Source organism: Melospiza melodia, unplaced genomic scaffold, assembly GCF_035770615.1.
Source record: "Melospiza melodia melodia isolate bMelMel2 unplaced genomic scaffold, bMelMel2.pri scaffold_35, whole genome shotgun sequence".
NCBI lineage: Eukaryota > Metazoa > Chordata > Aves > Passeriformes > Passerellidae > Melospiza > Melospiza melodia.
The window spans coordinates 2,096,164-2,123,386 of record NW_026948670.1 but is presented as its reverse complement, the minus strand read 5'-3'; the positions used below and the strand labels follow the sequence as shown (position 1 = coordinate 2,123,386).

At 51.2% G+C, this 27,223-nt stretch overlaps 1 protein-coding gene across 1 annotated transcript in view; it reads left to right on the top strand.

Annotated features, from left to right (window-relative positions):
- The first annotated feature begins 8,174 nt into the window (after positions 1-8,174).
- Positions 8,175-27,223, top strand: part of LOC134434352 (nucleotide exchange factor SIL1-like) — a 60,657-nt gene continuing 41,608 nt past the window's right edge. The window contains exons 1-2 of the mRNA XM_063183022.1: positions 8,175-8,284; positions 10,441-10,576. Coding sequence (XP_063039092.1) covers positions 8,180-8,284; positions 10,441-10,576 — 241 coding nt within the window. The 5' untranslated portion in view covers positions 8,175-8,179. The remainder of the gene's footprint in view (positions 8,285-10,440; positions 10,577-27,223) is intronic.

Below are 27,223 nucleotides of genomic sequence, written 5' to 3'. Positions count from 1 at the left end.
GCCTCTGGGTGCATGGAGATTTCTCACTTCCTCATTGGGGTCAGTGCTAAAACTTGTCTTGACGCGTGACGTGTGTGGTCACTGGAAGTCACTGTGGAGGCTGTCACTGAAACAGCCTGGATTCACAGAGCAGCTTCATTTAGATGGCAGCTGATGGAGGAGCTCTGCAGAACGGCTGGGTAGAAAACCTGTGTGCAGGAGGGGACAGCTGAGGGCTGCAGTTATCGTGGGAGAAGCTCAGACATGTACAGACGGGGTGTGGCAAACCTGTGGTGGATGTGCCATGTCCCACCTGCCATGGCACCACCAGGATGCACAGGCAGCTGCTCAGGATGTTCTGGTGTCTCACAGCAGAGAGGAAGGTGCTGCAGGTGCCTCTTGATCAGAGCTGAGGGTGTGTGAGGGAACAGCCTGTTGCTCACTCTGACAGCTGATTTTGAGCTCTTGGCTTTGCCAATCACCTCACAGCAAACACCAAGACATGGGAGTGAAAGTCCCTGTGTCCTTTGGCTGCTGCTTGGGTGTTTGCAGAGCCAGCAGGTCCAGTGACAGCCAGGACTGTCAAAGGAAGAACCCTCTGTGGAGCAGTGCTGCTCAATACTGAGATATGCCAGTCCATGAAATGGCTCTTTATAGGGTGTCTCACCAAAAGGATTTTCCTTTTGAGTGTCTGGATCTCCTGCTGTTGGTCTGAGCTCCAGATGAGAAACGGTGCTTTCACTGGAAGGTACTGAGGTTACAAACAGAGTAATTGTCCCTTAGAAGAGAAAATTGTGGAGGAAACCCACTCAGAACACGTCTCTGTTCTTCCTCAGAGCAGGTTTAGGAGTGCTGTGGCTGAGGGGCAATGGGGATGGAGCTGAAGTTCTGCTCAGTGAACCCCTTGGCTCTGAGGAGCAGGGAGCCTGGTCATGGAGCCCAGGAGGGACCTGGGAGCTTTACTGGCTCTTTAGTTCTCTCTGCACAACCCGTGAATGCAGATCTCCTGGGGCAGCAGAGCGTTCCTTGTGAGGGGAGCCCTTGGTGCTGCGGTTCCAGTGGCACGTGCAGGGTCCCGTGGCAGTGCAGGCAGTCACAGAAAAGCCGTTTCATAACCTCTGCTGGGATTCATGGGATGTTCAGAGACAGGTTCTCCACTTAGTCTATGTTTTATAAGGATTTAAGGCTGAGGAGCTCTTTGAAGCACCGATGCAGCTTGTTCTGCCATGACAAGGTGGAGATGAACGCTGGCGTGACTTCCATTCCCAAGGAAAATGCTCTTTTGCACAGATCACAAGCTGTGGCTCTGCTGCTGTTTGAAGAGACCTGAGGAATCTCAGATCCAGGCACTCTGTACCACATCAAAGCCTTCCCATCTGAAGGTGAGGTGACGGGGAGCTCCAGCTGCATGTCCTTCGTGTTTGGGCAGCAGAAGGAAAGAAGGTCCCTGAACCAGGAGTTGCTTGGAGGATCAAAGCTCTGCTTAGCAGAGGCTGACAGGGCAAAAAGCCAGGATGGCAGCAGGAAGGACAAAGCCTGCAGAAGATCTGGGCCATCTGATAGCAGACCTCCAGAGGGGCCTGGGAGACCTTCTGCTGTGCTGGAGGAGGCAGACCTGCAGTGTCCTGGGCTTGACTGGAGCCATTCCGTGGTGCCTGAGGGATTGTTTAATTAAAAAGAATGCTGCACCATCACATTTCAACTGTTTTCTCCACACATTGCTGCAAGTAACATCTAAAATAGCTCTAAAAGGCAACAAACCATTCCCCAAAGCAGGGGTGGCAGATGAACAACATGAGAGGGAAGGAATTATGTTCTCTTTCTGCTTTCTGTGTCTGTGCATTTGCTTCTGCATTTGCAGGCCTTGGGGCTTGTTTTAATTTAAATTTCCTTAGGAAAAACCCTGTTGAAGGAATGCTGCCTGCAGTGGCTGGCTGTTCTGCTTTGGCTTTGTCCTGGGGAAGCTTTGATGGTTGGGGAGCAAGAGTTGCTTTTCAGTCTTGGTGGGAAATGCCTGGATAGAGGAACGGCAATGACCACAAGAGTCACTTCTGGATGGTGGGACTGGCAATCTCTCAGCTCTCCCTTCATGCTCATTCCTGTCCCAGGGCTTATTTAATTGCTGAACAAAGGCATCCTCTGCAACCACTGAGAAAGGACCAGTGCAGGGATGGAAAAAAAGCAAACTTGCATCAAGCCTTTGATCCAAGCACAGGGAGCTACTGCTGCTGACCTCAGTGTTTGTAACCACGGTGTCAGTGTTGGAATGGAGCAGCTGAGCCCCAGCGTGGGCACTGATGTGTCCAGATTGATGCAGGGACTGGGGACAAAGCCAGGACTGGTCCTGAGGGAGCCGGTGTGGCAGCAGGTTGTGTTCATCCCCAGAGAGCTCCTTCCTCCCCTTCAGGGGTGGGTTTGAGATTGGCTTGTTAGGGCTTTATCCCAGGTTTTGCTGCCAGTCTGGCAGCTCCTGACTGGGTTTGACCCATGAGGTGGATCCCAGTGGCCTGTGCCTTTTCATCTGGGAGCTTGCCACAAAACTGGAAGCATGTGGGAGCCAAGCCAGGGCTGGACATCCAGCCAGGCATTCCATGAGCTCAATCCACAAGCTGCTATGCCATGTTATTCCTGTGCACATACCCAGGGCATGCAGCAGGTGAGCCCCACGTTTGCTGCCCGTGTGCCATCCTGCTCCCTGCTGCTCCCGGTCCCCTGGTTTGTCACAGGGAGTCAGAGCTGTCACCACCGACTGACGCTCTGTGGAGAGGTGAGAAAATGCATTTTTCATGAAGCTCACAGCTCGTGGCTCCTGGCAGATCAATAGGGCAGCTGGGGGAGTCCTTTGCGTGCCCACTGTTGGGGCAGCTCTGTGCCAGTGCTCTGCAGGGACTGGCAGGGGTTCCTTGGCTTGGCAATCCCCGTGGGAAGGAAACCTGCAGGCTGAGCTGGGGCTTAGATTCTCCAAGCTTGGGAAAGCAGAGGGGATAAAAACACACGGAATGCTGGGAGACTCCTGGGATAGTGTGAGGCAACGTGTCACCTTGCAAATAGGAACTGGTGGAAAGGATAGATCTGAGGGGGGGAGAAAACATCACTTATTGTCTGTGCTGTGCATGGGAAATTGCAGCAAGGAGTGGGAGAAGGGAATAGGTATGGGTAGGATGAGAGGTGTTTTGGCTGGGATTCGGGGTGGTGGGGAGGCGAAGAGGAAGGGAAAAGCTGTTTCATGTGGTGGAGGTCAGGCAGTGTGACAGCTTTTAGAAAGATGTTTGTCCTGAAGGTCCCTGTGCACTCTCATCTCCAGGCAAGTCCTGAAGTCCTAAATTGGAGCAAATCAGCACCAGTGCTGTGGTGTGGGCCCAGAGGTCCCTGCCAACCCCAGAGCTCTGAGGAGTCAGTGTCATGTGGTGTGCAGGCAGAGCAGAGCCCTGCGAGAGCAGCTGCCAGAAATTCAGAGAGATGCGCTGCTTATAAATAATAAATGATAAATTCAGCCTCTGATCTCCGAGGCACGCTCTGCTTCTGCACGCTCCATGCTGGCAGAGAAGATTCCCCGTGCACTCTGTGTCCTGAGAGCCTCTCCAGTCCCACAGCCCCTGTGCACGGCTGGCTGGAGCTCATTCCCTGAGCTGCTGTGGCCCAGGAAACTTCTCCTTCAGCCTCAGAGGCTGTGAGTGCCTCCAGGGCTTTGTGCCCTGCTTCAGCTGGAGGTGCCTGGGGGTTCCCATCCCTGCCCTGCTCTCACTGAGGGAGCTCTGTTGGTGCTTTGTGCTGGATGGCACAGTGTGCTGCTGGTGCTCCCCTTGCCATCTCAGTGAGGCTGACTGGACAGAAACCTGCCCTGAGTTAACCTGCAGACAGTTTGTAAGGCTGTAATACCAGTCCTGCTCCCTCAGGTCATCCCTAGGTGAAAACAAGGATTAGCTTATTGGTATTGCTTATTCTTGGAGATAATTGGTGTTTTTGTATCAGCACTGGGGTGGCAGCAGGAGCAGGACAGTGCCTGTCCCCTGTGCTGGCACTGCTGAGGGACCTCCAGTCTTGTGTCCAGTTCTGAGCTCTCATGGCAAGACAAACATGGAGGGGCTGGAGCATGTCCAGGGAAGGGAACAGAGCTGGGAAGGGGCTGGAGAGTCCCAGCAGTGTATGGAACTGTGAGGAGCAGCTGGGAAAGGGGCTCAGCCTGGAGAAAAGGAGGCTCAGGGGAACCTTCTCCAGGAGGGAGGAGCCAGGTTGGAGTCAGGCTCTGCTCCCAGGGAATGAGGGACAAGACAAGAGGAAATTGCCTACAGGCTCAGGGTGGGCACAGCAGGAATTTCCCCATGGAAAGGGGGCTCAGGGATTGGGAGGGGCTGCCCAGGGGGGTTTGGAGCTCCCATCCCTGGAGGTGCCCAGGAAGGGCTGGAGGTGGCACTGAGTGCTCTGGGCAGGGGACAAGGTGGGGATCAGGCACAACTTGGACTCAATGGTCCTGGCAGTCTCTTGCAAGCTCAGTGATTCTGGAATTCTGCTTCCAGCTGGCTGCAAAGCCAGAGGCTGATGTTGGGGCTGAGGGGCTCTGGGATGTCTGTGTGCTCTCCTGGAGCAGCAGGTCAGGGCTCAGATGAGGCTCCTGGAGGATTTGTTGGAGTGGCACAGGACGGGCAGTGTGGGCTCTGTGCTGGGCTGTGAGGGCAGTGCTGCCAGCAGCAGGAGGCATCAATGACATGTGCTCCTCTCACTGGCTGCCTTGGGGCTGTCACCTGTGGCTGTGGGAGCTGCATTCCCGGGGCTGTGCAGCCCCCTGTGCACAGCTCTGCCCTCGCTGGAATGTCCCTGCTAATGGGGAGCACAGCTCTGGGCTGTTTCTGCTGCTGTTGGTGCAGACCAGGATTTCTGGAGCTGTGGAGCAGAACCTCCCAGCCAGCAACATCCCCATCTCTGACAGGAGGGTTACTGCCAGCAGAGGAGACTTCTCAGAGTCTGACCCTTTGCTCTTTCCATAGTGCCTGATTTTGTTTGACAAAAAGGATTATTGAGAAAAAACCAGCCCCTCCACTCTGCACAAGGGGAATTTGTGACCTTCCTAGTCCAGTTTTGCTGCTGCCTGGCTGCTGTACGTGCTGGATCCCCAAAGATGCCCTCAAATCCAAGCAAACATTCCGTGTGCAGGTGGGGTCACCACGACCACCCTTTCTGCTTCACAGGCTGTGAGAGTTTTTTCTGGAAATCCACTGTATCCACAGAACATTCTGTGTGGAAATCCTCTCCTGCTCTCATTGTATCCACAGAACATTCTGTGTGGAAATCCTCTCCTGCTCTCTGTGTGTGTCTGTCTGTAAGGAGATGTCAGCCTGTGCAGAAGCTCCTCTCCAGGAGCTCCAGAGCCCCTGTTGCACATGTCGGCTCCTCCTGCCTACCTGGGACTGAGCAAAGTGCTAATTGTTGTGCAGATGTCATCTTCCAGGCAGGCAGGAGGCTGGAGGCTTGGAAGAGGCTGTGCTGTCATTTGCTAGCAGCCTCCTCGGTACACGTGAACTCTATTTTTATTGGGAGTGTGTGTTTGCTTTCAGCCACTGCTTTGTTGAATTTCTCTTTTTTTTTTTTTTTTTTTTTCCTCTTTTTATTTCCAGGCTTGCAGATAAAGTTTGAGGGATACATCTATTTTTCATTATTCCAGTTTTGCTGCTTGTTTTATAACTGAAAAAACCTCAATCAAACCAAGAAACCTGTTCCTGTGTAAAAAGCTTTAGTTTGTTCTGAGGTGAGAGGGAATTAATTGTGTGTTGTGGTCACACTGGACTGAGGTCAGGACCGTGGGACTGTCCAGAAGGGCACAAGGATCAAGATCTGGGAGCAGAGGGAGTTTGAGGCTGTGCATTGTGCTCTGGGTGTGCCAGCTCAGGAGCCTGGGTGTTGGTTGTAGCCTGGATTTGCTTGGCCATGTCCCAGGAGAGAGCAGGAGGCTCTGGCCACAGGTTGGCTTATGAAAACAGGGAGCTTTTCTTTTACTCCAGCTGTGGTTTAATAAGGGCTTGTGGGCCCTTGAGGTGGTTCTTTGACCCTTTAGGAAAGAGGAGACACTGAAGTAGGAACTGGGAGGTGATGCTTTCCTGAACTGTGTGAGTTAAGCAGGGGGATGCTCATTGCTCAGGCATGCTGTGGGTGTCAGAAATCCAGATCTGTTCCAAAACCAATTAATGAGAAAAATCCAGTTGATGTGGCTCAAAGGAAGAGGCTGCTGCTCAGGAAGACCCTGGCTCAGGAGTTTTGGAGGCTGCAGAAGTACATCAGGTGCACTGTTACCTCTGCTCTGTCCCTCTCCTGGTTTCCTCTTCCTTTTCTGGCAAAAACCAAGCAGGGAGAGGAAGAAATACCAAAGTGGAGTGTAGGGACAAGGTACCAGTGAAAGGGTGGAAGGAGAGGAGGCTTCCCTCCACGTCCCTGAAGGCTTCTGGGGGCAGAGGCTCTTTGGTGCCGGGAGCTGGTGGTGGGTGCTGCTGTGAGCAGGTTTTCTGCTTTGTGGGTCACAAAGTGGTTGCTTCAGTGAGGGAGAGCTCTGCTATCTGATGTGCCACCCTGATGGACAGCAAAGCAAGATATTTCGGACTGTGTGTAGGGGAGGAACTTCTTTAAAACCTGGATAGGAGTAGGAGCAGACTTGATGGAGGGATGAGTAATGAAGGAGTGTTTGAACGGAACTAATCAGTCCTATCTTCTTTCAAAAGACCTCATTTAGTTTAATTTAGCAGCATGTAAATTTAGAGCCAATCAAAGGAAATACTTGTGCAGCCTGTGTGCTGGCAGGCTGCTGCACTCCCTAGCCCAGCAGAGCTGAAGGCTGCAGGTGGATCCCGAGCCTCGTGTGAGGCACTGGGGGCACACGTGTGTGTGCTCACACGCAGGGTGGGCACAACTGCTCTGTGCCCGGGCACTGGCACCCACAGCAGCAGCAGCAGCCTTCATTTCCCCGTGATGTGCTCTGTGCCCCATCAGGGTGGCTCTGTACCCATCAGGGTGGCTCTGTACTCCATCAGGATGGCTCTGTACCCATCAGGGTGGCTCTGTGCTCCATCAGGATGGCTCTGTGCCCCATCAGGGTGGCTCTGTACCCATCAGGGTGGCTCTGTGCCCCATCAGGGTGGCTCTGTGCCCCATCAGGGTAGCTCTGTGCTCCATCAGGGTGGCTCTGTACCCCATCAGGATGGCTCTATACCCATCAGGGTGGCTCTGTACCCATCAGGGTGGCTCTGTACCCATCAGGGTGGCTCTGTACCCATCAAGGTGGCTCTGTGCCCCTTCAGGGTGGCTCTGTACCCCATCAGGGTGGCTCTGTGCCCCTTCAGGGTGGCTCTGTACCCATCAGGGTGGCTCTGTGCCCCTTCAGGGTGGCTCTGTACCCATCAGGGTGGCTCTGTGCCTATCAGGGTGGCTCTGTACCCCATCAGGATGGCTCTGTGCCCCATCAGAGTGGGTCTGTGCTCCATCAGGGTGGCTCTGTGCCCCATCAGGGTGGCTCTGTGCTCCATCAGGGTGGCTCTGTGCCCCATCAGAGTGGGTCTGTGCCCCATCAGGGTGGCTCTGTGCTCCATCAGAGTGGGTCTGTGCCATGGCTCTGCTCCCTGGAACACCTGAGCATGGTCAGAGCCAGCTCCTGGCCCCATGGCTGGGCTGAGCCTCTGCTCTGAGCAGCAGGGAAAGCCTTGTGCTGTAGGAACCACTGAGTAAACCTTGCTGACCTCTGCAAAATGTTTTCCTCAAAAAAACCCCTACATATGGATTAGATGAACCCCTGCCCCTTGGACAGCTGGTTGTTTTGTTTAATTTGAATTAACGCAGCTGCTTCAGTGCTTAAAATGAGGCACAGGCATAAAAAGCCTTCATGGGATTGCACGGCTTTTTATTTTTCCCTCCAGTTGTCATCCATGGCACTGACACAGAGATTTTAAACAAGTCTTGCAGGTCTCCTCATATTTTCCAGGAGAGATATCATCCCCTGTGGGGTCAGTATGAGTTCTTGGCATTACCTGTCACAAACCCCATTAGCAGTGAGCCCCACGAGTCCCTGTGCTCACACCTCGAGGTGTTGTGCCTCCTGCCATGTCACACCCCTGATCCCATGCTGTGTGGCAAAGTGTTGTGTAAAGAGTCCTGAAACCTGCAAAAAATGGAAAAAAAATACTGTTGGGTTTGTTTTGCTTTGCATTTCAGGCTGGTGGCAATGTCTCCTTGGGCCAGGCTCCTCTCCAGCACCTCCAGGGTCAGCCTGCTGCTGCTGCTGGGCTCTGTGCTCCTCTCCTGCTCCAGCCTGGGACAGAGAGTGCCTGTAAGTTTTGGCTGCTCCACTTGACTTCAGACTGATAAAACACAGATGCTTTTTGCCTTTAAGGAAATGCCCATTATTCTTTAGGAAATGTCTTTCTCCTGCTTGAATTATGAAAACAAACCAGAAAGGGTTCTGCTGATTTCTGTGTAAATGAAGAATCGCTTGTGTGGTGCTGCCCGTTTTTGCTAGAAATGGCAGTGACAGCAGCACTTAAATGAACCAAGTCACATCCTTTTATCCTTACTGAGCATTTAAACCCCACACTTTTCCTGAGCAGAGCTGGTAAACATCAGCTGTCTCCGTTATGTGTTTGAACAGATCCAGCACTGGGAGGCCTGGTGGTAAATTTACAATAGCCTGTATCACTAACTCCCTCTTGGATAATCACAGAGCTGTGGAAATCAGCTAAGTAATAACTGCTCCACTCACTCTTTTTTAGTCCTGTTGAGTCGTGGCTCAGAAAAGGTTAACATTGATTTTCATCTGCAGAACCTGGGCTTTTATGGCTGTGATTGTTCCTGAGCTTTAACCATTTGTTATAATTTAAACAATTCCAAGCCCCTGATGCACTCAGCAAAAGCAGGAGTTAAGATCTGGTTCCTCGTGCATTTCTGAAATCGCAGTCGCTTTCCACAGCTGAAATGAAAACATTCTATGGGTTTGTCAGCCTTCCTTGTGTGTTACCACAATCATGGAATTGTGCAATTGTGTAGGTTGGGAGAGACCTTTGTGATCATTGAGTACAGCCTTTAACCCAGTGCTGCCAAGGCCACCACCAGCCCACGTCCCCAAGTGCCACATCCACACTGTTGTTGCTACTCTGCATGTTTTGCTCAGGTTGACATTTCTGTGGCTCAGAAAGACTCTTCTAGGCTGGAAACGAATATTTATATGCAGAGCATCCAAATTCTGACAGAAAATGTGCATGCATTTTTTCCCAAAGAGTGGAAGAACTGAAGGCAGAATGTGTCCCAGAATTTCCCAGTTAACCTCTGAATTTACTTACATTTTTCCCTGTGAAAACATCCTAAGGATTAAGAACCAAACACTTTATGAAGTGAGCTGTAACTCCATCTTAATTGCCAACAATTAGGACTAATCATTCCCTGTAAGATGGTTAACTCAAATTCCTCAGTGGTGACTGAATTGGTGATCTCAGAAGCTGAAAATATTCCCTTCAGCAGGCACTGAGCTGTGGGGATGATGAGCCTGGACCAGTTCATCTGTTCCTGCTGGAACCAGAACAGCCCAGACCCAGAGTCAGTGCCTGGTGTGAGAGTACAGGTCATTTCTGTGCACTCTCCAGAGGTTTTTGTGACTCCCACCAGCTCCCTAGGGAGGCTTTCCATTGAACACCAAGGTTTCCCTCACAGCAAGGATTTTTTTCCCTGCTGCTCTTCCCTTGGTGTAACATCGAGCCGCTCGTGCTGGCTGCTCTCCCACACCTCTGCCAGCCTCGTGCTGCACTTGCCATGGAGGTGGTGATTAAATCCCTGCCTCATTGTTTTAAAAGCCTTGGAGAACACTGGAAGAGGGTGGAGAAGAGGATCCTCACATTTGTATCATGTGGGCAGCTTGGTGTGCTTTTTCCCGTGTCCTATTTTGGAAACAGCTGAACTATTTTAGCTGAAATCTTCTCCAAGCCTGAAATAAGTGCATTTAAGAAAAAGAAAAAAAAAAACAAAAAACAACCCAACAAAACCCAAAAAAAACTCACCAAACCCCAAACCAACCAACAAGCCTTGAGGCATTCCACTCGTGTGGAAAATTTCAGCTGAAAAAGTTAAAAGTTTGACATATTTTTAGGCAAGGGAAAATGGGGTCTTACAATCTTACAATGTTATACAACCCTAATAATAGCCAGGGCTCCTGCCTCTGACTGAAATACAGGTAAGGCTCTGTTAGAGCTGGTTTGAAACCTGCAACCTGCTCTGGAATAGGAAATAAGCTGCGTTGCTTTGTTCAGCACAAATGTCATGCTAGTTATGCATGTTTAACCTTTAATATACTTTAAATCTAAATTTAACCATGTGGAAAGAATCTCAGATGTCAAAAAAAAAAAAATCTGCTGGCGAGGGAAAAAATTTTGTATTCTCAGCCAGCACTAAATTACCCAGATGCAATTGCTAATGAGCTGAATCTCTTCTCTCCAAAAGGAGTTTGCCCTTACAAAAATAGAAGAGAGCGACATAAAAGATGACAGTGGGAAGGAGCTGGGGACAGGGGATGACGCTGATCCTGAAGACCTGGAAGTGTTTTACCCCACGGGTCAGTGGCAAACCCTGCGTCCAGGTAACTGCTAATTATAGCATGCCTCTGGAACCCACCTGCCAGCACTGACAGGAGCCTTGCAGACGCTCCAAGAGCTGTTTGTGCCCATGACAATGTGTGCTTTTGCTGGTGCTCACACGGAGGGGAGGACTCGGTGACCCAGTGCAGGGACTGGAGGTGGTGAGCAAAGCGTCCAAGGAGGGGAGAGGTTGCTCCAGGGCTTTCAGGTCACTGGAGCAGGAGGAGTGGGCTGCCAGCCCCCTGTGGGTGGGGGCTGTCTCTGTCACTGGCTCCACAGCCCTTTCTCTCTTCATTTGTCAAGGGCCAGGTTTTATAACGTTTGTTGGCACGTGGATTCCCAGGTCTGCTGTGCTCCGGTGTGGCGCTGCTCAGTGGCAAGCTGATTAGGAGCTGTCTGGAGCACTGCACAGCTTTTTAACAATGGCTTTTCTGTTCCTCGCCTGTTTGAAAGCTAGCTTTTATTTCCATCTGTGCAAACCACAAAAAATCTCTTCCCTTTCTTTGGGTTGGTGTCTTTCATTAGACATGCCTGGGACTCTGTGGTGAGAGGAGCCCAGCAGAGCAGCTTGGCCTCTGTGTGCTGAGAAGGCTCTGGAGGGGCCAAACCCATTCAAACACACACAGATGCACATGTGCATACATATTTCAACAATTAGCCTGTCTCTGGGATCCTGAACGAGCTGTTTAATCCACTTGTGCTTTGTTGTCCTCATGTATATGCAGGTGTAATACCTTCCCACCTCACAAGGGTGAACTAAGTAGTAATTAATTTTTATAAAGTGCTCTGAATTTAAGAGCTTTATCCTGTGCTCAGTATTATCATTGAAAGAATAAGTATGGGTTCCATTTGTCTTGAAATTTCTGCCAGATATAGCAGAATGACTTTTCCAAATGTAAATCTTTGTATAACATAAATGGCTACAAAAGCCCCTGCGTTCCACAGAGCTGCAGTATATACTTATATTCCATTTCTGTACCATCATGTATGGAAGGTGTGTGGTGTCCCTGCTCATTATTCAGCCTGGCAGATCCCCACCAGCTTTGTTGGAGCAGAACATGTACATACTTGCAATCATTAGAAACCTCATTGCAGGATTTGTTCACAAGCACCTTCTCCACTGCTCGGGTGCCTTATTCCGCTTCATTTCTGTAGTTATTCCATGTTGGACACATGCAGTGAAGGGCTTGGGGAAGTGGGGAGCTTGTCAGTATTCACAGAGGAGAGGAATTTTGGTTACTCTTGTAAAGACTTAAATGGTGTCCTGCCTCATGTTCTGACTGCTACAGACCCCAGCACTGGGGACGTGGCACAAAGAGGAGCCGGCCTTGGTCTCCTGCTGCCAGCCTGGGTTTCTGTCTCCTGGGGTTCTTCTGCAGTGAAATCCCTGTGAAGACTGGCACTGACACCTTCAGCACGTGTTAGCCAAGGCTGGGGCCCTGCTGCCAGCATGAGCCCATCCCTGTAGCCTCTGGCCACACTTTCCCAGTGTGAGCTCAGCTCTGGCTGGAAGGGAGCTGACTGGCACAGCTGCTGCTGTGGCTGCACAGGGATTCACCTTTTGGTGCTGCAGCAGAGCCACACACCTTGGCAGCGTGTCCATCCCACTGGTTCTGCATGTTGCCATGTTTTCCATGTGGCTGCACTCACTGGCAGCTGAGCAGAGCCTGGCTGGGCTCAGGGTTTGCCTGCTGCTGCCCATGTCTCCAGGACACCCCCGCTCCCTCTCCCGTTGTATCCCTGCTGCAAAATAGGCCAGTCTCTCTGGGGGAAGCAAATTCAAGTGTTTGAATTTAGAATTTGGATCTACAGTTCTGAGCACTGGGAGGGAGCTTGGAGCTGCGTTTCCCCCATCTCACTCCTGTTTCAACTTGTTCCTGTTCTGAGCTCACGCAGGATTTTGTGCTTCTCTACAATGGTGCAGCAGCTCATCTTTTATAGATGTGTTCCCAGTTTTCCTCTGCTGAGTTTCCAGTTCCCTGTTGCTAATTGCATCAATCCACATTTCCACCGGGACTGCAGCAGTGTCATCAGCCTGTAACCTGTCAAATCCCTCCCCAGATTCGATTGTTGTTGTGTCTGTAATGCTTTGGGCGCTTGTTCCTCACTGTCTACAGTGTGAGCTGGATTTTGATCAAGTGCTTCCTTGCACTTTGAGCACACTTCAAGCTGCTGGAGGTGGCTGGATGCAAACACAGAGAGACAGTTGCCCTAAGAGCTGTGCTGCCTGTAATTTGGAAGCAAGATCAGTTGTCTCTTCTGCCAGGCAGCCGGAGCTGACGGCTCTGGAAAGGTTGGTGAAACTTCCCAAAGCCCTTTAACACTTGGTTAGGCATTGCTTCTTTCTCACTTGGCACTAAATAATGCACCAGGTGCAGGCTGAGACTGAAGGGAGATGTGTGCCCCAGAGAGGCTTCCAGCACCTCTGCTCTTAGACTTTTGGGCATCATCTGTGGGGCTTTTCCTTCTGTCCATGGTTAGAGTCCACAGGAACCTGGAGGTTTTTTGGTGTTTAGTGAGTGGGATTGCTGTTTCCTCTGAATGAAGGTTCACACCCCTGCTCTGACTCCTCATGGTCAGGTAACAGAGTTTGTTAAAGTTGTGCTTCCTCTGCAGTCTTTTTTCTTTCAGAATACACTTTCTCCATGTGACAGTACCCTTGGGAGCTGGAACATATTTTACTTTTGTTATTTGGGCACCAAATTTCCCAATATTTTGTTCAGCATTCCTAATGATGGTTGAAAGTTGGATTTCTCTGGCCATCTAGTTGTATCACTGAGCAGCAGATTTTCCACCCAGCAGTGGTGGGAAATTTTCCACCCAAGCAGTGGCTCCTCTGGGAAGAGTTTGCTGTGAAGATTCAGAGCAAGGATATTAGAGGCAGGGGTTTAATTGGGAAAGGAAAAGGGCATTAATCGCCCCCCAGCAGTGATGAGTGGAGAGCTGGGGCTGCACAGGGCTCTGCTCTGCCCATCCCCGTGGCAGCAGTCCTTTGCTGCTCCCTAATGTGGCAGAAACCCTCTGGCAGCTTTTCCAGCTGACAGTTGGGAGTTAATGAGTCCAGTTTCCAATCCAGATGGACAAGTGAGAACCTCCACTGCCCAAATATCAAAATATTTACAGATTGCTCTGCAGAGAGGCAGCAGTGGGGCACAGAGGCTGCCTTTGCTGCAGAGCAGCTCCCTGCAGACTGGAGGGATGGAGCAGAGCGTGGCACCGTGACTGGCACGGTGCAGCGTGGATCTCTCTGGGCTTTGGATGGATGTCTCAGGGCAGAGCAGGGAGCTCAGCTGGCCTGCACCTGCAGCTGTGGTTAAAGCTCTGCCTTGCAGAGCTGAACCTGCAGTGATCCCCACTGTTTGTGCTGCCCAGAGTAATTTTCTGCAGTGCCCAATGATTTCCCAGTTAAAAACCAAGGAGCCACAGCTGCTGCTGCTGGTCAGGCTGCCAGAGTGAAGCTGATGTGAGCATGCTGTTGGTGCTGCTTCTGCAAAGATGAAACCATCTCATGTTCAGCAGGGAGCCAGTGATACATTGCTTGGCATTTAAATATCCATGGCTGCAGCTCCCAAGGATCCTCAGGCTGCCTTTGCTGCTCCTGCTTGTCACAGGTCTTCTCCTGTCTCATTTGCTGCTCAAACAAGGTTTTACACCTGTGGGAGCCCAGTTCTGCAGGCAGCCACGGCAGGGAGGCGTTTTCAGGGCTGCTTTGAAGGGCTTGTTGTGCAAGGACAGGGCTGAGGATGGGCAGTACCTCAGCCCAGTTTCACTGCCAGTCTGTCCTCCAGGGGATTCCAGTGGCCAAATGAGGCAGCGCTGATTTGGCTGACAGGAGGTTCCTGAGGCAGGAGGCAGGAGGCAGCAGGATCTGTGCCAGGCCTGTGCCACAGCCCGTGGGGGTGACCTGGCTCTGCTGAGGGTCCCCTCACACCTTGTCTGCTCCTGCTGCTCGCTGGGATGTCCTGAGCTGCAACAACTCTTGCTAATTGCTCTGCTGAATTCATCACTGTCCAAACCATTGGCTTCTCACTGACCCAGACCTAACTGAGACAGTGGTGGGCAGGTCTCTGAAATATTTATGGCAGCACAGTCAAGAGAGGGCTGTGAAATACAGAGTGAAACCACCAGGGTGTGCTCGTTTTTGCAAAGTTTCACGTGTCTAATCCAGGAAATAGGAGCCTCATCAGATCAGCACGGTTTTGCATACAGAGGAAAGGCAAATGGAATTTTAAAAACCTCATCTATACTAGATGAAATGCTTCTTCTCCACGTTTCTTTATAAAACAACTTGTTAGTGATGTGCAGATGGGAGGAATCTCGACTCTGGAGTTGTTATAATCTTGTCTGGCCAGCAACAGGAGAGCTGGAGGATGATTCCAGCAGGTAGGAAAGGCCAGGCTGACTTGAGAGCAAATGTTCAGTGCTTGGAAGCTGAGTTATGGTCCCTGGTAGTTCTCCCTCTGTTTGTTTTCAATCTGACTTCTAGCATAGGAGGCTTTCCATCTCCTTAATTTATCTCCTGCCTGTCCTTTTTATTGCCAGCTGCCTTCATGGGCTCCTCTCTCAGCTTCCTACCCTTGTGAGCTTCCCTTTGCCCCTCATCCTCACATCACAGGAGGCACAGTGTCCCTAACACTTGTGCCTAATTCCAAGTCCTTGGCAGAAGTGCCAGGGCTGAAGCTCCAGGTGCTGCTCCTGCCTGGCATGTGGGGCAGTGCCAGACAGATGGGGCTCACCAAGCACACCCTCCATGCCCTGGTCCTGGTCTGGGTAAGAGGGATGGTGATGTTTCCCTCCAGCTGTTGGTGAGAGGACAGGACTGGGGCTCAGGAGATGCTGGGACAGTGAGCAGACAGGGGTTCCCAGCCCCCTGCTCCAGCAGGAGGATGTGTTTGAAGGATGCCAGCTCTGGGCAGGGAATCACAGCACAAATGTCCTGCCCTGCAGCTTGGTTTCAGCATTTCTGTACAGAATTGGGACCCCCAATTCCATGAATTGGGAGCCAGCTTTTGCCCCCCAAATGCAGGTAAAACTTCTGTCATTTCCAGAAGTGGCAGTGTCCTGGCAGCACTGATGTGGTGAGAAAGAGCCCTACAATGCTTGCTCAGGTGTAGGAGCAGAGTGGGCTTGGGGTGGGTTTTTGGTGTGTCAGGTCAGTCCTGTCCCTTGCTGGCCATGATGTTACTGGTTTCAAACTGGTTACAAAAGACTTTTGCAGGGATGCTCCTTCTGCCAAAAACTAACTGTGCTTCTGAGCAGCCAGAATAAAATCTGAACTTCTCCAACATGCAGCCATGGACTAGGCTGTGGGCACTGCCAAAACAAGGGTGCAGTGCTGTGTTGTCATGAGCCAAGCCATGACTCCTGCTAGTGGTTTGTGGAATTCTGAGCCCTGCAGGGTATTCCAGGTGGTCAGGAGTGGCCATAAACCAGGGGATGAGGTGCTGAGAGTCAAGCAGTGGTTTTAGTGCAACAGGAGGAGGTTAAGCTGCAGCTTTCAGAATAATTTCAAACTTCACTTTAATGATGCTCAGGCTGCTGGTGGTGTAATAGCAGCAGACATCAGCAGTGGAACCATTCCCGTGGTTTAATGTACATTGTTTGGTGGGGGAAAAGTGCTTTGAAGGAAGAGAGACTGTTTCCCAGGGAAGACATCTCTCATTCCTTGCTTTTATCTCCTCCCTGCCAAGCTGGGGATGCTGTGAGCCTGTGAGCTGCTGAGAGGTGCTCAAATGTGTGCTGGGTGATGAGGAATATCTTGCTCTGGTTTTTATGTGCAAGTAGGCTGGATTTGCTGCAATAGCTCCAATAACCTTCGAGTGGCTGTTTAGAAGGATGAACCTCATTAAAGAAGAGGTATTTATTAACAGGCCTATTTTTATCTCTCTCTTTATCTAACAGTCTGCACATTTATTTCAAGCTTGTAACAGTGCTTTGGAAAAAAAATGTTTTCCCTCCTCTGAAATGTTTTGGCAGTGCCTCCAGCCTTGGTTATCTTGAATTTCCAGTCTGGCTAGCATCTCTCCTCTTTCCAAAGCCAGCAAGCCACAGCAGGCCCAAAGCTCCAACCTTTTCCTTGGGAAATGGGAAATTCCTGGGGGAATATGCTTTCAAAACATGGGACTTGGGTCCCAGGGTTACTGAAACAGTTATGAAGGTTTGATCAAACATAATCACAGCAACTCCCTCAGGCTTCAAATGTGTGATCTTGTGTGGGACAGGCACTGCAGTGTTTGGTGTTTGCTGCAGGATGTGACTGACCACACACTCTGGGAGAGGCTGGCAGCTCTGGGGTCAGGCATTCCTGCAGAGATTTTTTTGTCCTAAATTTGTCAACTTTATTCTGTAATGTCATAAATTTGGCCCTGACCTATAGATATCTTGCAGACATTGTGTGTTCAGCCCACTCTCCTGTGTTTGCTGTCATTTGCTGGTGGTGAAGGAGGCAGCCCCAGCCCTGAGGGGATGCACCATCTTTCCACCTCCTTCCACATCTGTCCCTTTGGCATTGCTGCCTCTGTACCCAGACCCTGCCCTGACTGAAGGTTTGCTGGAGCACAGGTGTCTGAGCCTGTGGCCAGGATGACCATTTCTGAGCCCTTTTCCCAGGATACGTGTGGCCATATGCTCCAGGAGCTGCTGGATTTGGGCCCTGGGATGTGTGTGGCAGTTGTTACAAAAGAACTTGGCTCTAGGGGCTAATCCCTGGTTTTTCCTTGCTGTTCAGTCTGCATCATATACATCCCTTACCCACAGTTTTGCAGCATTATCTTTTTCCATAATTAGGGAGTGTTTTCCATGGTCTTGCTCAGGCCCTCTCTCCCTGCAGTTTCCCCCGTGGGTTAAGGCCTGACTTACTGAAACTTCCACAGAGCTGATTCTGGGTGGGCAGGGACAAGGCCAGAGGGTTTTCAGGCAGTCAGCACAGTCAGATGGCTCCTGTGAAGAATATTTCACTTGCTCCTTCACAGCTCTTGCCTGCAAATTGTCCTCTTGCTCAGATGGGGCTCCAGTTTCTTTTTTTTTTTCTCCTTTTTCTTTTCTAAGTTATTCAGTTTTCCATACATTTATTTATAGGGTCACACAAGCAACAGGTCTGCTTTTTCTACAGATCCTTCCAGAGCCGTGTGCTGTGCCTGCTCCATTCTGGTGCAAAAGCACCTTCTCCTCTGAGGAAAACTCAGAATATCCATCCAGCTGTCTTGACTGAGCGAGGCATTTTCTCTGAACCCTGCCCTCTGTTCATTTCAGAATCTGCAGGGAATTTGGGACATAAATTAAAAAGCTATTTGATGCTCCTTGAGGTCTAGAAGCTGGTTTTGCATTTGTTCTTACTTGAAAGCACACTGAGACAAATGGCTCTGCTTTACTGAAGCTACTTCCTTTGGCATCCTGAGGAAGCTTCCCAGTTAAAAAATAAATATGGCTCTGTTTTTCCAGCCCTGCTTTACCAGCAAAAGCTGGGGAAGGAAATGTAATCTCCTTGGGTCTGTCCTGATATTTTGTACAGCTAATTCCCATTTATTGGAAGAACTCTTCCACGCCAGATTAACGTTTAATTTTTTATTATGTGTTTACATTTTGGAAGGAGTAAGGGTGGTGGTGTTGGAAATTGTAATGAGGGACAACATTTCTGATTCAAAAGACTCAGGCTCCTCTCTTCTGATTTTTCTGCCTGATCCTTCAGACTGCAGGAAGTTTTGCTTGGGTCATTCACTTGCAACAGGGTGTTATGGGAATACAGAATTAATGTGTGCAGCTTGTCACTTGGAATTGCTGCTGTTCTGCTGCTGGGGAGCTCCCGGGATTGCAGAGTCCTTGCAAGCAGCAATAACAGGAATGTGCCAGTGATCCTGCAAAGCCAGAGGAGGAGCAGGGAGCTGCAAGTCTTCCCCATCACTGTGGGGTGTGAATAAATAGATCTAATCAACAATTTACATGTTAGCCCTGGACCAGGGTTTATTTTCAGAATGTGTCATTCAGCCCAAGCGAAACCTCTGCATCTCAGGCTGGTGGTGTTTCTAAAAGCACCTCTAAGTGATCACTGAGGCTGGATTTTGAGCTGCATTTACATTTTGATAGAATCTGCTGCTTTCCTTATCTGAAACAAAGCCTACCTGATCTTCATTAATTACACTATCATTTCACCTAACCAGGATGCTACTAATTACAGTTATCTGTCTGTTCTTCACCAGATAATACACAAAAAATTGTTATCCCTGGCTGTATCTGGATTAGCTGGAGCTGTAAGTGGGGTGCACATGGTGATGGGTTTTACAGGTGGAGTGCAGGTATTTATAGACTGTCTGAGGAAATGCTGGATGAGTGGCTGCTGCCCCACTGGCTGTGCTGCCATCCCAGCAGCAAAACATACAGAAAACACTGCTTAAACACAGAAAAATGGTTACTGCAGGGTGGCTGGAGCAGGCCATCTCCACAAGAGAGGTGTTGGAGTCCTGGGACATCCCAGACCCTCCTGAGCACAGGCCTGGGGCTGGAGGGGACACTGCTGGAGCAGGGGTTGATCCCAGAGGTGTTTCCAGGCTCAGCTATCAGGGACTGTCTGGCAGTGCCTTTTTTGAGACAGAAAATCTCACAGTGGCTTCACAGAGGGCTGCAAGCCCTGGTGGTGGTGCTGACTGCTGCCCCACTAACATCAGCTGCAGTCTGAGCAGGGCAAGCACAGAAAGGGCTCCTCTGAAAAGAGGCAGCAAGAAATGTCTGAGCTGCTGGGGAGCTGTGGGTCCAGAGGGCTGGAGCCAGGAGCCACAGGCTGCAGGGAAGGGGGTCCATGAGGGCAGAGCCTTTGCTGGAAGAGAAGCCAAGGGGCTTTCACTTGACTCCTGTTTCATCATCCTTCCACACACTGATCTCTTCAGATGCTCTCTAAACCTTTGGTTTGCTTTCTGAAGGGGAAAGGACTTGTCCTGGAGGAGGAGCAGAGCCAGGCTGCTGAGGAGAGCTGGTCGCTGGCAGCTGGCAAGAGGGGAGGGACGCGGAGGCCACAGGGGGGGACACTGGGTGAGGAGATGTTCACACTCAGCTCCATCCACTGTGAGTGCCAAACACACCTGCACTCCTGTTTGTACTGTTTGCTGTACTTGATAAACTGATAGATGTGAGTTTGGGCATTTTTGTTACCTTTTTGTATTCTGAAGAGAACTAAAGATGGTTCACATGATTTTTTTTGTGCCTTCTGCAGTGCAGGTGATACAGGCAGGGATGGAACAGCAGCATCTTTATACTTGTCAAGTCTCCATCCACACCCAACGCACTGCCTGAAGCTCAAAGTGATTTTCTTGCAGGCTTAGAACACTACACCAGCAGGGAGAACAAGACACTCAGTGGAGATTATGCTCCAGAAAAACTGTATGCGTGGCCCAAAAGCTAAATATGGAACCATGGAAGTGCACACTGCAGTGGTAGGGGAGGTGGGAATGCTGAATGGGGAGGTTTCCTGCCCTTCTGGCACCAGGAACCAGGGGTCCTCTGGTTCTCCATGGTTCTCCTTGAGGATCTCTGGTTCTCCATGGTCCTCCTTGAGGATCTCTGGTTCCCCATGGTCTTCCATGAGGACCTCTGGTTCTCCATAAGGATCCCTGGTTCCCCATGGTTCCCCCCAGGGCTGTGCTGGTGCCTTGCCCAGAGCTTGCTGTGACAGCAGGCAGCAGTTTCAGGTGGGGCTGCTCTGCTGGCAGGGCCTTGGTGTTCCCAGCAGGGCAGGGCAGGGATGCTCCTGTCCCAGCAGGACACTGGGCATGCAGGTACCACCCCACAGCAGCTGCTCCTCCTCTGCATCACTTCCAGGGACAGAACTCCTGTCCTGCTGCGCGGCAGGGAGCCCTGCAGAGCCAGCACGGAGGGGACAGGCTGGGCAGCAGCTGGGCAGCACTGGTTTAATCCTTTTTGCCTGTTCCTGCCATGAAAGCTGTGTACTGGGTGAGATGTGTGTGTGTTTGGGGAGGGCTGGCCTGACCATTAGCTTGTCAGGGTTTGCAGCACTGGCAGCTGGGGAGAAAACTGTTATTAAGTGTAGTGTGGCACCTTGGAGACAGAAGCGTGGGGAGACAATAAATACAGCCTTCCAAAATGCCATTTTATGGTGTCACTCTGCAGAATTTATTAAGACTTGGTTGCAGCCATGCCTGCAGCCTCCTGTGCTGGAATCCATAAATTGTGTTCATTATCTCCAGCACTTGCTCTGACCTGCTGTGTTTTACAAGGGGGGGACACTGGAGGCATGGGGACACCCCAGCTGCTTTCTGCAGCCATTCCCCTGGTGCCAATCCAGCTTTTCTGGGATTGCTGGGACACCCCAGGCAGTGCTTGGCTGTGTGGATGGACCCCAGGTGTGATGTGGTGGTTGAAGAGAACACTGAGGGACTGAGGAGCTGCCAAAATCACCACAGCTCCACAGGGAGCAGGGAAGCAGCTGGGCGAGGGGGGGAGCCATGGGCACCTTGGAGCACACTGGCACATTGTCACTCCACTGTGGGACCACTCCAGCAGTCTTGGATGTGCTGAGGATGCTGGAGGTGGAAAAGGGTGCACAGGAGCTCCCTGAACTGCAGACAGGGAGATGCTACACCCCTGCTTGGTGTCCTCTTGCACCAGTGTTCTCAAATAAAAACACAAATGAAATTGTGCTCCTTTCGCCCACTTTTTGTCATGACATATCCCTGCAGCAGCATGTTTGTGTACCTTCATCCTTATCCTCAGCATTTAGGTCCAGGATGGAGGAAAACAAGTTCAAGCCCAACCTCCTGTTAATTTATTATGTTCCTTGTGCTTAAGGGCAAAATTTAAGTTGCCAAAAGCAGATGTTTTCATGCTCTTTTTTTAGCTCTCAAAGTACTTTCTGTGTGCTTGATTGATGGATGTCCCTGTTACATTAATAGCTGGGCTTTGCAGAAAGCTGTTATTACCAGGAGAATCTGGTGTGGGTTTCAGTTTTCCTTCTTGCATTGAAAATCCATTATTAATGTCTTTCTGAGGGAAAAGAAAGAAAAGGTTTCAATTCAGGCATTTTGCTTTGCTTTCTCAGGCTTCTTCTCAACTGTCTTTACAGAGGTGCTTTTAAAATCAATATAACAATTGTTCTTTATATTTTACTGAGTGGTTGAGGATTTCTGCATCTTGCTATTGATTTCTGATTGTATTGCAGGACATGTAGGTGCACACAGGTTGCTCTGTGATGGATTACTTTATATGTGTCTTCCTAATCATCACTGAGTTGCCTTCTGCATGTTCCCTCTTGCTGGATGCTGCTGCTGAGCTTGGAAGGCACCAGGAGAGCTCTGAGTGCAATCCTGAGACACCAAACTTGTGACTGCTTTAATTTGGGTTTGGTTTTCAATCAGACACAGGGGTTGCATGAGGCTTGTGGGGTCTCCTCTTTTGTGTTGTCTTTGCAGAGTTCTTCTGCCCTGGCTTTTCAGGCAGCTTCATATTCTGTGTTGTAGGAGCAAAACAAGTCATTGTCCTGGCTTTGTGTGGGGTGGTCATAATGCACCTTTAGCTTCCAGCACTGACCTTGGCCCTTGGGGCAGCTCTGCAGGCAGATCTCAGCATTTCAGAGGTGCAGAGTCATTGGGTCCCAGAATGGTTTGGGTTGGAAAGGAGCCTTGAAGCTCATCCAATTCCAATCCCCTGCCATGGCAGGGACACCTCCCACTGTCCCAGGCTGCTCCAGCCCCAGTGTCCAGCCTGGCCCTGGGCACTGCCAGGAATCCAGGGACAGCCCCAGCTGCTCTGGGCACCCTGTGCCAGGGCCTGCCCACCCTCCCAGGGAACAATTCCTGATTCCCAATATCCCATCCATCCCTGCCCTCTGGCAGTGGGAGCCATTCCCTGTGTCCTGGCACTCCAGGCCCCTGTAAAGGTTCAAGTCTCAATGAAGCAATGCAGAAGCCCAGTGTGCATTGGTAACTGCTGTAAAGCTGGATTTGCAGACTGACGCTCTTGGAGCACATCAGCACTGATGGCACAATCTGTGGGAGAGCTTGTTGGCACCAGAGGAACCTGTGAGGAGTGGCAGGACTGTGGCCAGCATGGGTGCTCCAAAATGCTTCCGTGGCTCCAGGTGGGCGTACAGGGGAAGAGCTCTGTGTGTGTGTGGGCACAGTCCTTCCCAGCTCTGCATGCCCTGGCACAGGCTCCACATCTGCCAGGGGCTGTGGCTGTGCCAACAGGCACTCTGCAGAGGGCTGGCTGTGCACAAACCCCTGCTGGCTGGACCGGGCTGTTTGCTCCTCAGGCTTATCCTGGACAGGCTCCTGCACCTTCAGGCATGGAGGCTACACCTGGCTTCTGAGGAATTGGTTGTTGCAGTTTGTCTGTCTGTGCTGGGGACCAGGACAAACACTGGCACGGGAGCTGGTCCTGTGTCCCCAGGATAGCAGGGCTCGGTGGTGGCAGCACTGGCAGGGACACGGCAGCCCAGCCCTGCCTGGCCCTGCAGAGCCAGGGAGGGGACAGGGCTGGCACCCATAACAATGGGCAGGCTCTGACACTGCCGCTGCAACTCACTTAGCAATTCTGTTGATGTTCTGGAAATGAAAATATAATTCAGGCCACCTTCTCCTCCAAGCTGACCCTGAGAATCTGGGAGAAGAGCTACTGAATAATTAGGGGCTTTTTTTCTCCCCCCTTTTTGCTGGAGTTACTGCTCAGTGTTGAACTGTCCTCTACAGTGTCATCACTTCCCTTGAACTTACTGCTCCAAGTGTACTTAGCATTAATATAATTACGTAAATTGCAGTCTCATTAATCACTGGGGACTGCAGCACATCCTTGATGTGCTGTTTTGTGGGTGGCTTGGCTGGTGGGAACCCCTGGCCAGGGATGGGGGCTGTGGCTGGAGCACTCCCCCTCTGCTCCTGAGCCTGGTTTAGCTGAGCTTTGTGTGTCTCACCCTGCAGGATCTGGAGTGTTTGCCAGCACTGCCATGATTGCAGCATTGCTGCTGCAGAGGAGAAAAGGGAAAGGTGGGTTTGTCCCAAGGGTGTTTGGCTGGACCACATCCCTGCTGCTGTCCCTGTGATTTGGGTCTGTGGGGTCCCAAAATGCAGAGCCCAGCCTCGTGGCTTGGCAGTGAACACCCAGAGCCCGTGCTCTGTGCAGGGTCTGCTGCAGGGCTGTTTGATGATGCTGTGCTTCTGTCTCTGTGGCAGAGCTCTCAGCCTTTCTGGCAATGTAAATTCTCCTGGCTGCATGCTAAAATTACACTGAGTTATTGATTTATCTTTGAGAGGATTTCCTTCCCGAGGGACATTTCTGGCTGCTGTATTGATTTAGTTCTCCTGCAAGGGCAGAATCCGTGGCAGAGCAGAGCCACCCTCCTGCCCTCGAGCCTGCAGCTCAGGGTCGCGCTCCCTCAGGCTTCCTCTGCAAGCTGATTTCTGTTCCAAGGCTGGGACAAGGTTACATGGCTGTTATTTCCGTGTAACAACTGCAAATAAAAGGGCATTTTCAACTTTCCACTGCAGAAGCTGCAAGTCTGGGACAAGCCTTTGTGCCGTGGCACCAGCATTCTCCTGGGCATGTCTCCAACCCAGCTCCAAGGCTGGCACGTGGGACATGTGGAGCCATGCCAGCCTTAATATACTTGGACTCCTGGGAATGTTTTAGTTCCTCAGAGTGGGGTATGATGGGAGCAGGAGCTTGCAACACTTTTCTCCTGAAGCTTCAGGGTACAGCCTCTCTTTTCTTTGCTTTCTATTGACTCACAATGGAGCATCTCTAAAAACCAGGCCAGGTGAGTTCCTGCTGCTGGTCCTGAGGAAGCCAAGACAGTTCTTTTCTTCTATCCCCAGTTTTCTCCCCTTGGCCCTGAAAGCCCCCCCACCAACTATGGCTCAGCTGGTGAGCACCATCAGTAGAAGGACCTGACCCTTCAGGACATGGCCCAATGTTTCAGATACTCTGTGGCTGGAAAATGCCCAGCTCTGTGTCCTTGGGTGCCCATTTGAAGCATGTCCCTGTGGGTTCCTGTATCTAATCCCACTTTCTAGTGGATTTGGCACCAATCTCAGCTGCATACTGATAAAATGGGAGGCTGCTCGTGCATGTGGTGTTATAAAACAGCATCCACGAATTAGGCCCAAGGAGAACATCAATTTATTTTCCTGTGAACCAAGTGTGGCACAGCTCCTTCCTTTCCCAGTGATCTATCTGTGAGATAAAACACATCTTTAGTGTCTATCTTAAATACTGCTATGTTGGCAAGTTCTCTTGACAGAAATTAGGCTAATGTCCCTTACGGCTGCGTTAGCTGTAGAAACAAGGCTTTAAATTGAAGCTTTGCAAAGCGCTATTCCAGCACCCTCTCCAAGGCATCTCCTTATTCCAGCTTTTATTATCCAAATTTGTTCTCACTCTGCCTTGGCAGCAGGGCTGGCAGGCAGCTCTGCCCATCCATCCTGCTGGTCTGGCAGCCAGGGGTGGGACCAGCACCTCCAGGCTGGCCCGGGCAGTGCTGGCCAAGCCCCGCGGAGCCCTCGGCCCCGGGATGCTCCGGCTTGGGGGGCACCAGTGCTGGGACAGGGCTGGGGCCTGGGTGAGGGGAGGCAGCTGACACCCATCGAGCACAGAGGGGATCCAAGGCAGTCAGCTGCACGCCCTGACAGCGGCACAGCGTGTCCTGAAACGCTCCCACTGCGAGCTGGAGCTGGGAGAAGGGAGTTTGTGTTGTGCGTGTCTCATCCTTGCAATTTCAGCGCTGAGTTACAGACTCAGAAGCTGAGGACAGGAACAGGGAGTGCTGAGGCCTGGTCATGAATCCCCTTCTTGAGCTTCCCAGCCCTCCCCTGGAAAATAGTTTCCTTTTATGCTCCTTTACCCTCCTCAAGTTGAGCCCTTTTAGCCTTTAACTCCTTGTTTCCAACAACAGATTACCATGGCTGTTTTAAACCTCCTGATTCTCACACTGGTGTCGGTCCTGATGGATTATCCCTCCCTATTGTGTCCTTTCTGTGCCTCCACATTGCCAGGTTCTTTGGTGGCCCTCTCCTGAGTCGCTGAGAGAGGAGGAGAGGCTGAGAGTGACACATGTGGGAGACATGATGGTTGATGATGTTCTGGAGGTGCTAACCTCCATCATAGTAAAGAAGCCTCTCTCAAAAGGTATTAAATGCCTAAAATCCCACAAAATTAATATCATCCTCAGTTCCTTTTGTCAGGTTCTCAATTCTCCTGGTCAGGTGCCTTGTTCTTCTCTGCCTACATCCTGTATTGATCTTCTCTGAACGTAGCCAAGCCTTCAGCATCCCAGATGGTCTTTCTGGAGTAACAAATAGACCTGAGGAATGACAATTATTGAATGGATTGTAGCATTGGCTTGGGGATAAATATTGTAGGGAGTTGGAAAGGGATTAAAACTGGCATTTGTAAGTAAGCTTCTCATGGGTGTTGACTTGGGGACATGGTGAGACAAAGGTCACTGCAGTGTCTCTGCAGCCTGGTGTGCCATTTGAGAGATGAGATATCAGTGTGGCTGATATCTCACTGATGAGATATCAGTGTGGCAGTTTGGTCTCTCTGTTTCTTCTGCTCAGACCTTTGTGGGATTAAACTCTCTAAACTGCTGCAGTTCACAGACTTCAAGCCCAGTATCAGAAGAAAAAATAAATCAAGTGCCTTGTATTAAATCCTGAGCACATGGCTCCTGCTGCACCCGGGGCTGTGGTAACTCACTGCAGTGCCTGCCTTGAAGCTGGGGAGAAGGCTTTGCTGGCAAAGTGAAAACAGGTTGTGCCCACTCTACAAAAGGACACCCCTTCTTCTTCCTGCCCTGTGGTTATTTTTTCCTGGTATGTTTGCTGCTGTTGCACTGAAGGCAGAGCAGCCCTCCCAGCAGGGAGGTGGAGAATGGAGCACTTGTTGGATGAGCTCTTTGCCACAGGAAGCATTTCCCTCCTGCAGCAGCAGCAGGTACATCAGCAGATGCTGCAGCAGTGCCCCCATCAGAGGCCCTGTATTTCCCCCTGGAGCCCTCCTGTCACCCCTCCTTCCCTGAGATCCCTCCTCCCCAGGCTCCTCGCTGGCTTTCACCTTCAATTCCATCACTTCCAGACTTTCCAGGGGGCCCAGGCACCTCATGGGAGGGCCACGCTGTGCCCTGTGTGTGACGGACACCCCTCGTGTCCTTGTGGCTCCCCTGCACAGGAGGGATGAGGTTTGGTGTGTGTTCAGCAGGCTCAGCTCTGGGCATGAGGCTGGGCCCCTGGTGTGCCACCACCATCATCATCGTCACCTTGGCTGCCATGGAGGGTGGGTGGCAGTCACAGGGACCTGCTCTGGCACTGCCAGGCCCTGCCTGTCCCCACGGCCCTGCCTGTCCCAGGGGCTCACCTGCCCCTCCTTCCCCCTTGCTGCAGGAGCTGCAGGAGAAGCCAAGTGGATTGGGCAGGCGGTGTGAGGAGAGAGCCCAGCCCAGCCTCCCCCACAGAGTGCCTCTGTTTGAATAGCAGCGTTCAGAGCACTCAGCACCCACTGATCAGCTGGGAGAACATAAATCCCAGTGCCACAGGAGAGCCCTGGCTCAGGGAAAAGGGCCAGTTGTGAGCGCTGTCCAGCCCAGTGTCCAAATGGAATGGTGCTTTCACATCTCTTATCAAGGGTTACTTAGTGGAGAGCCCCTTCCTTGTGAG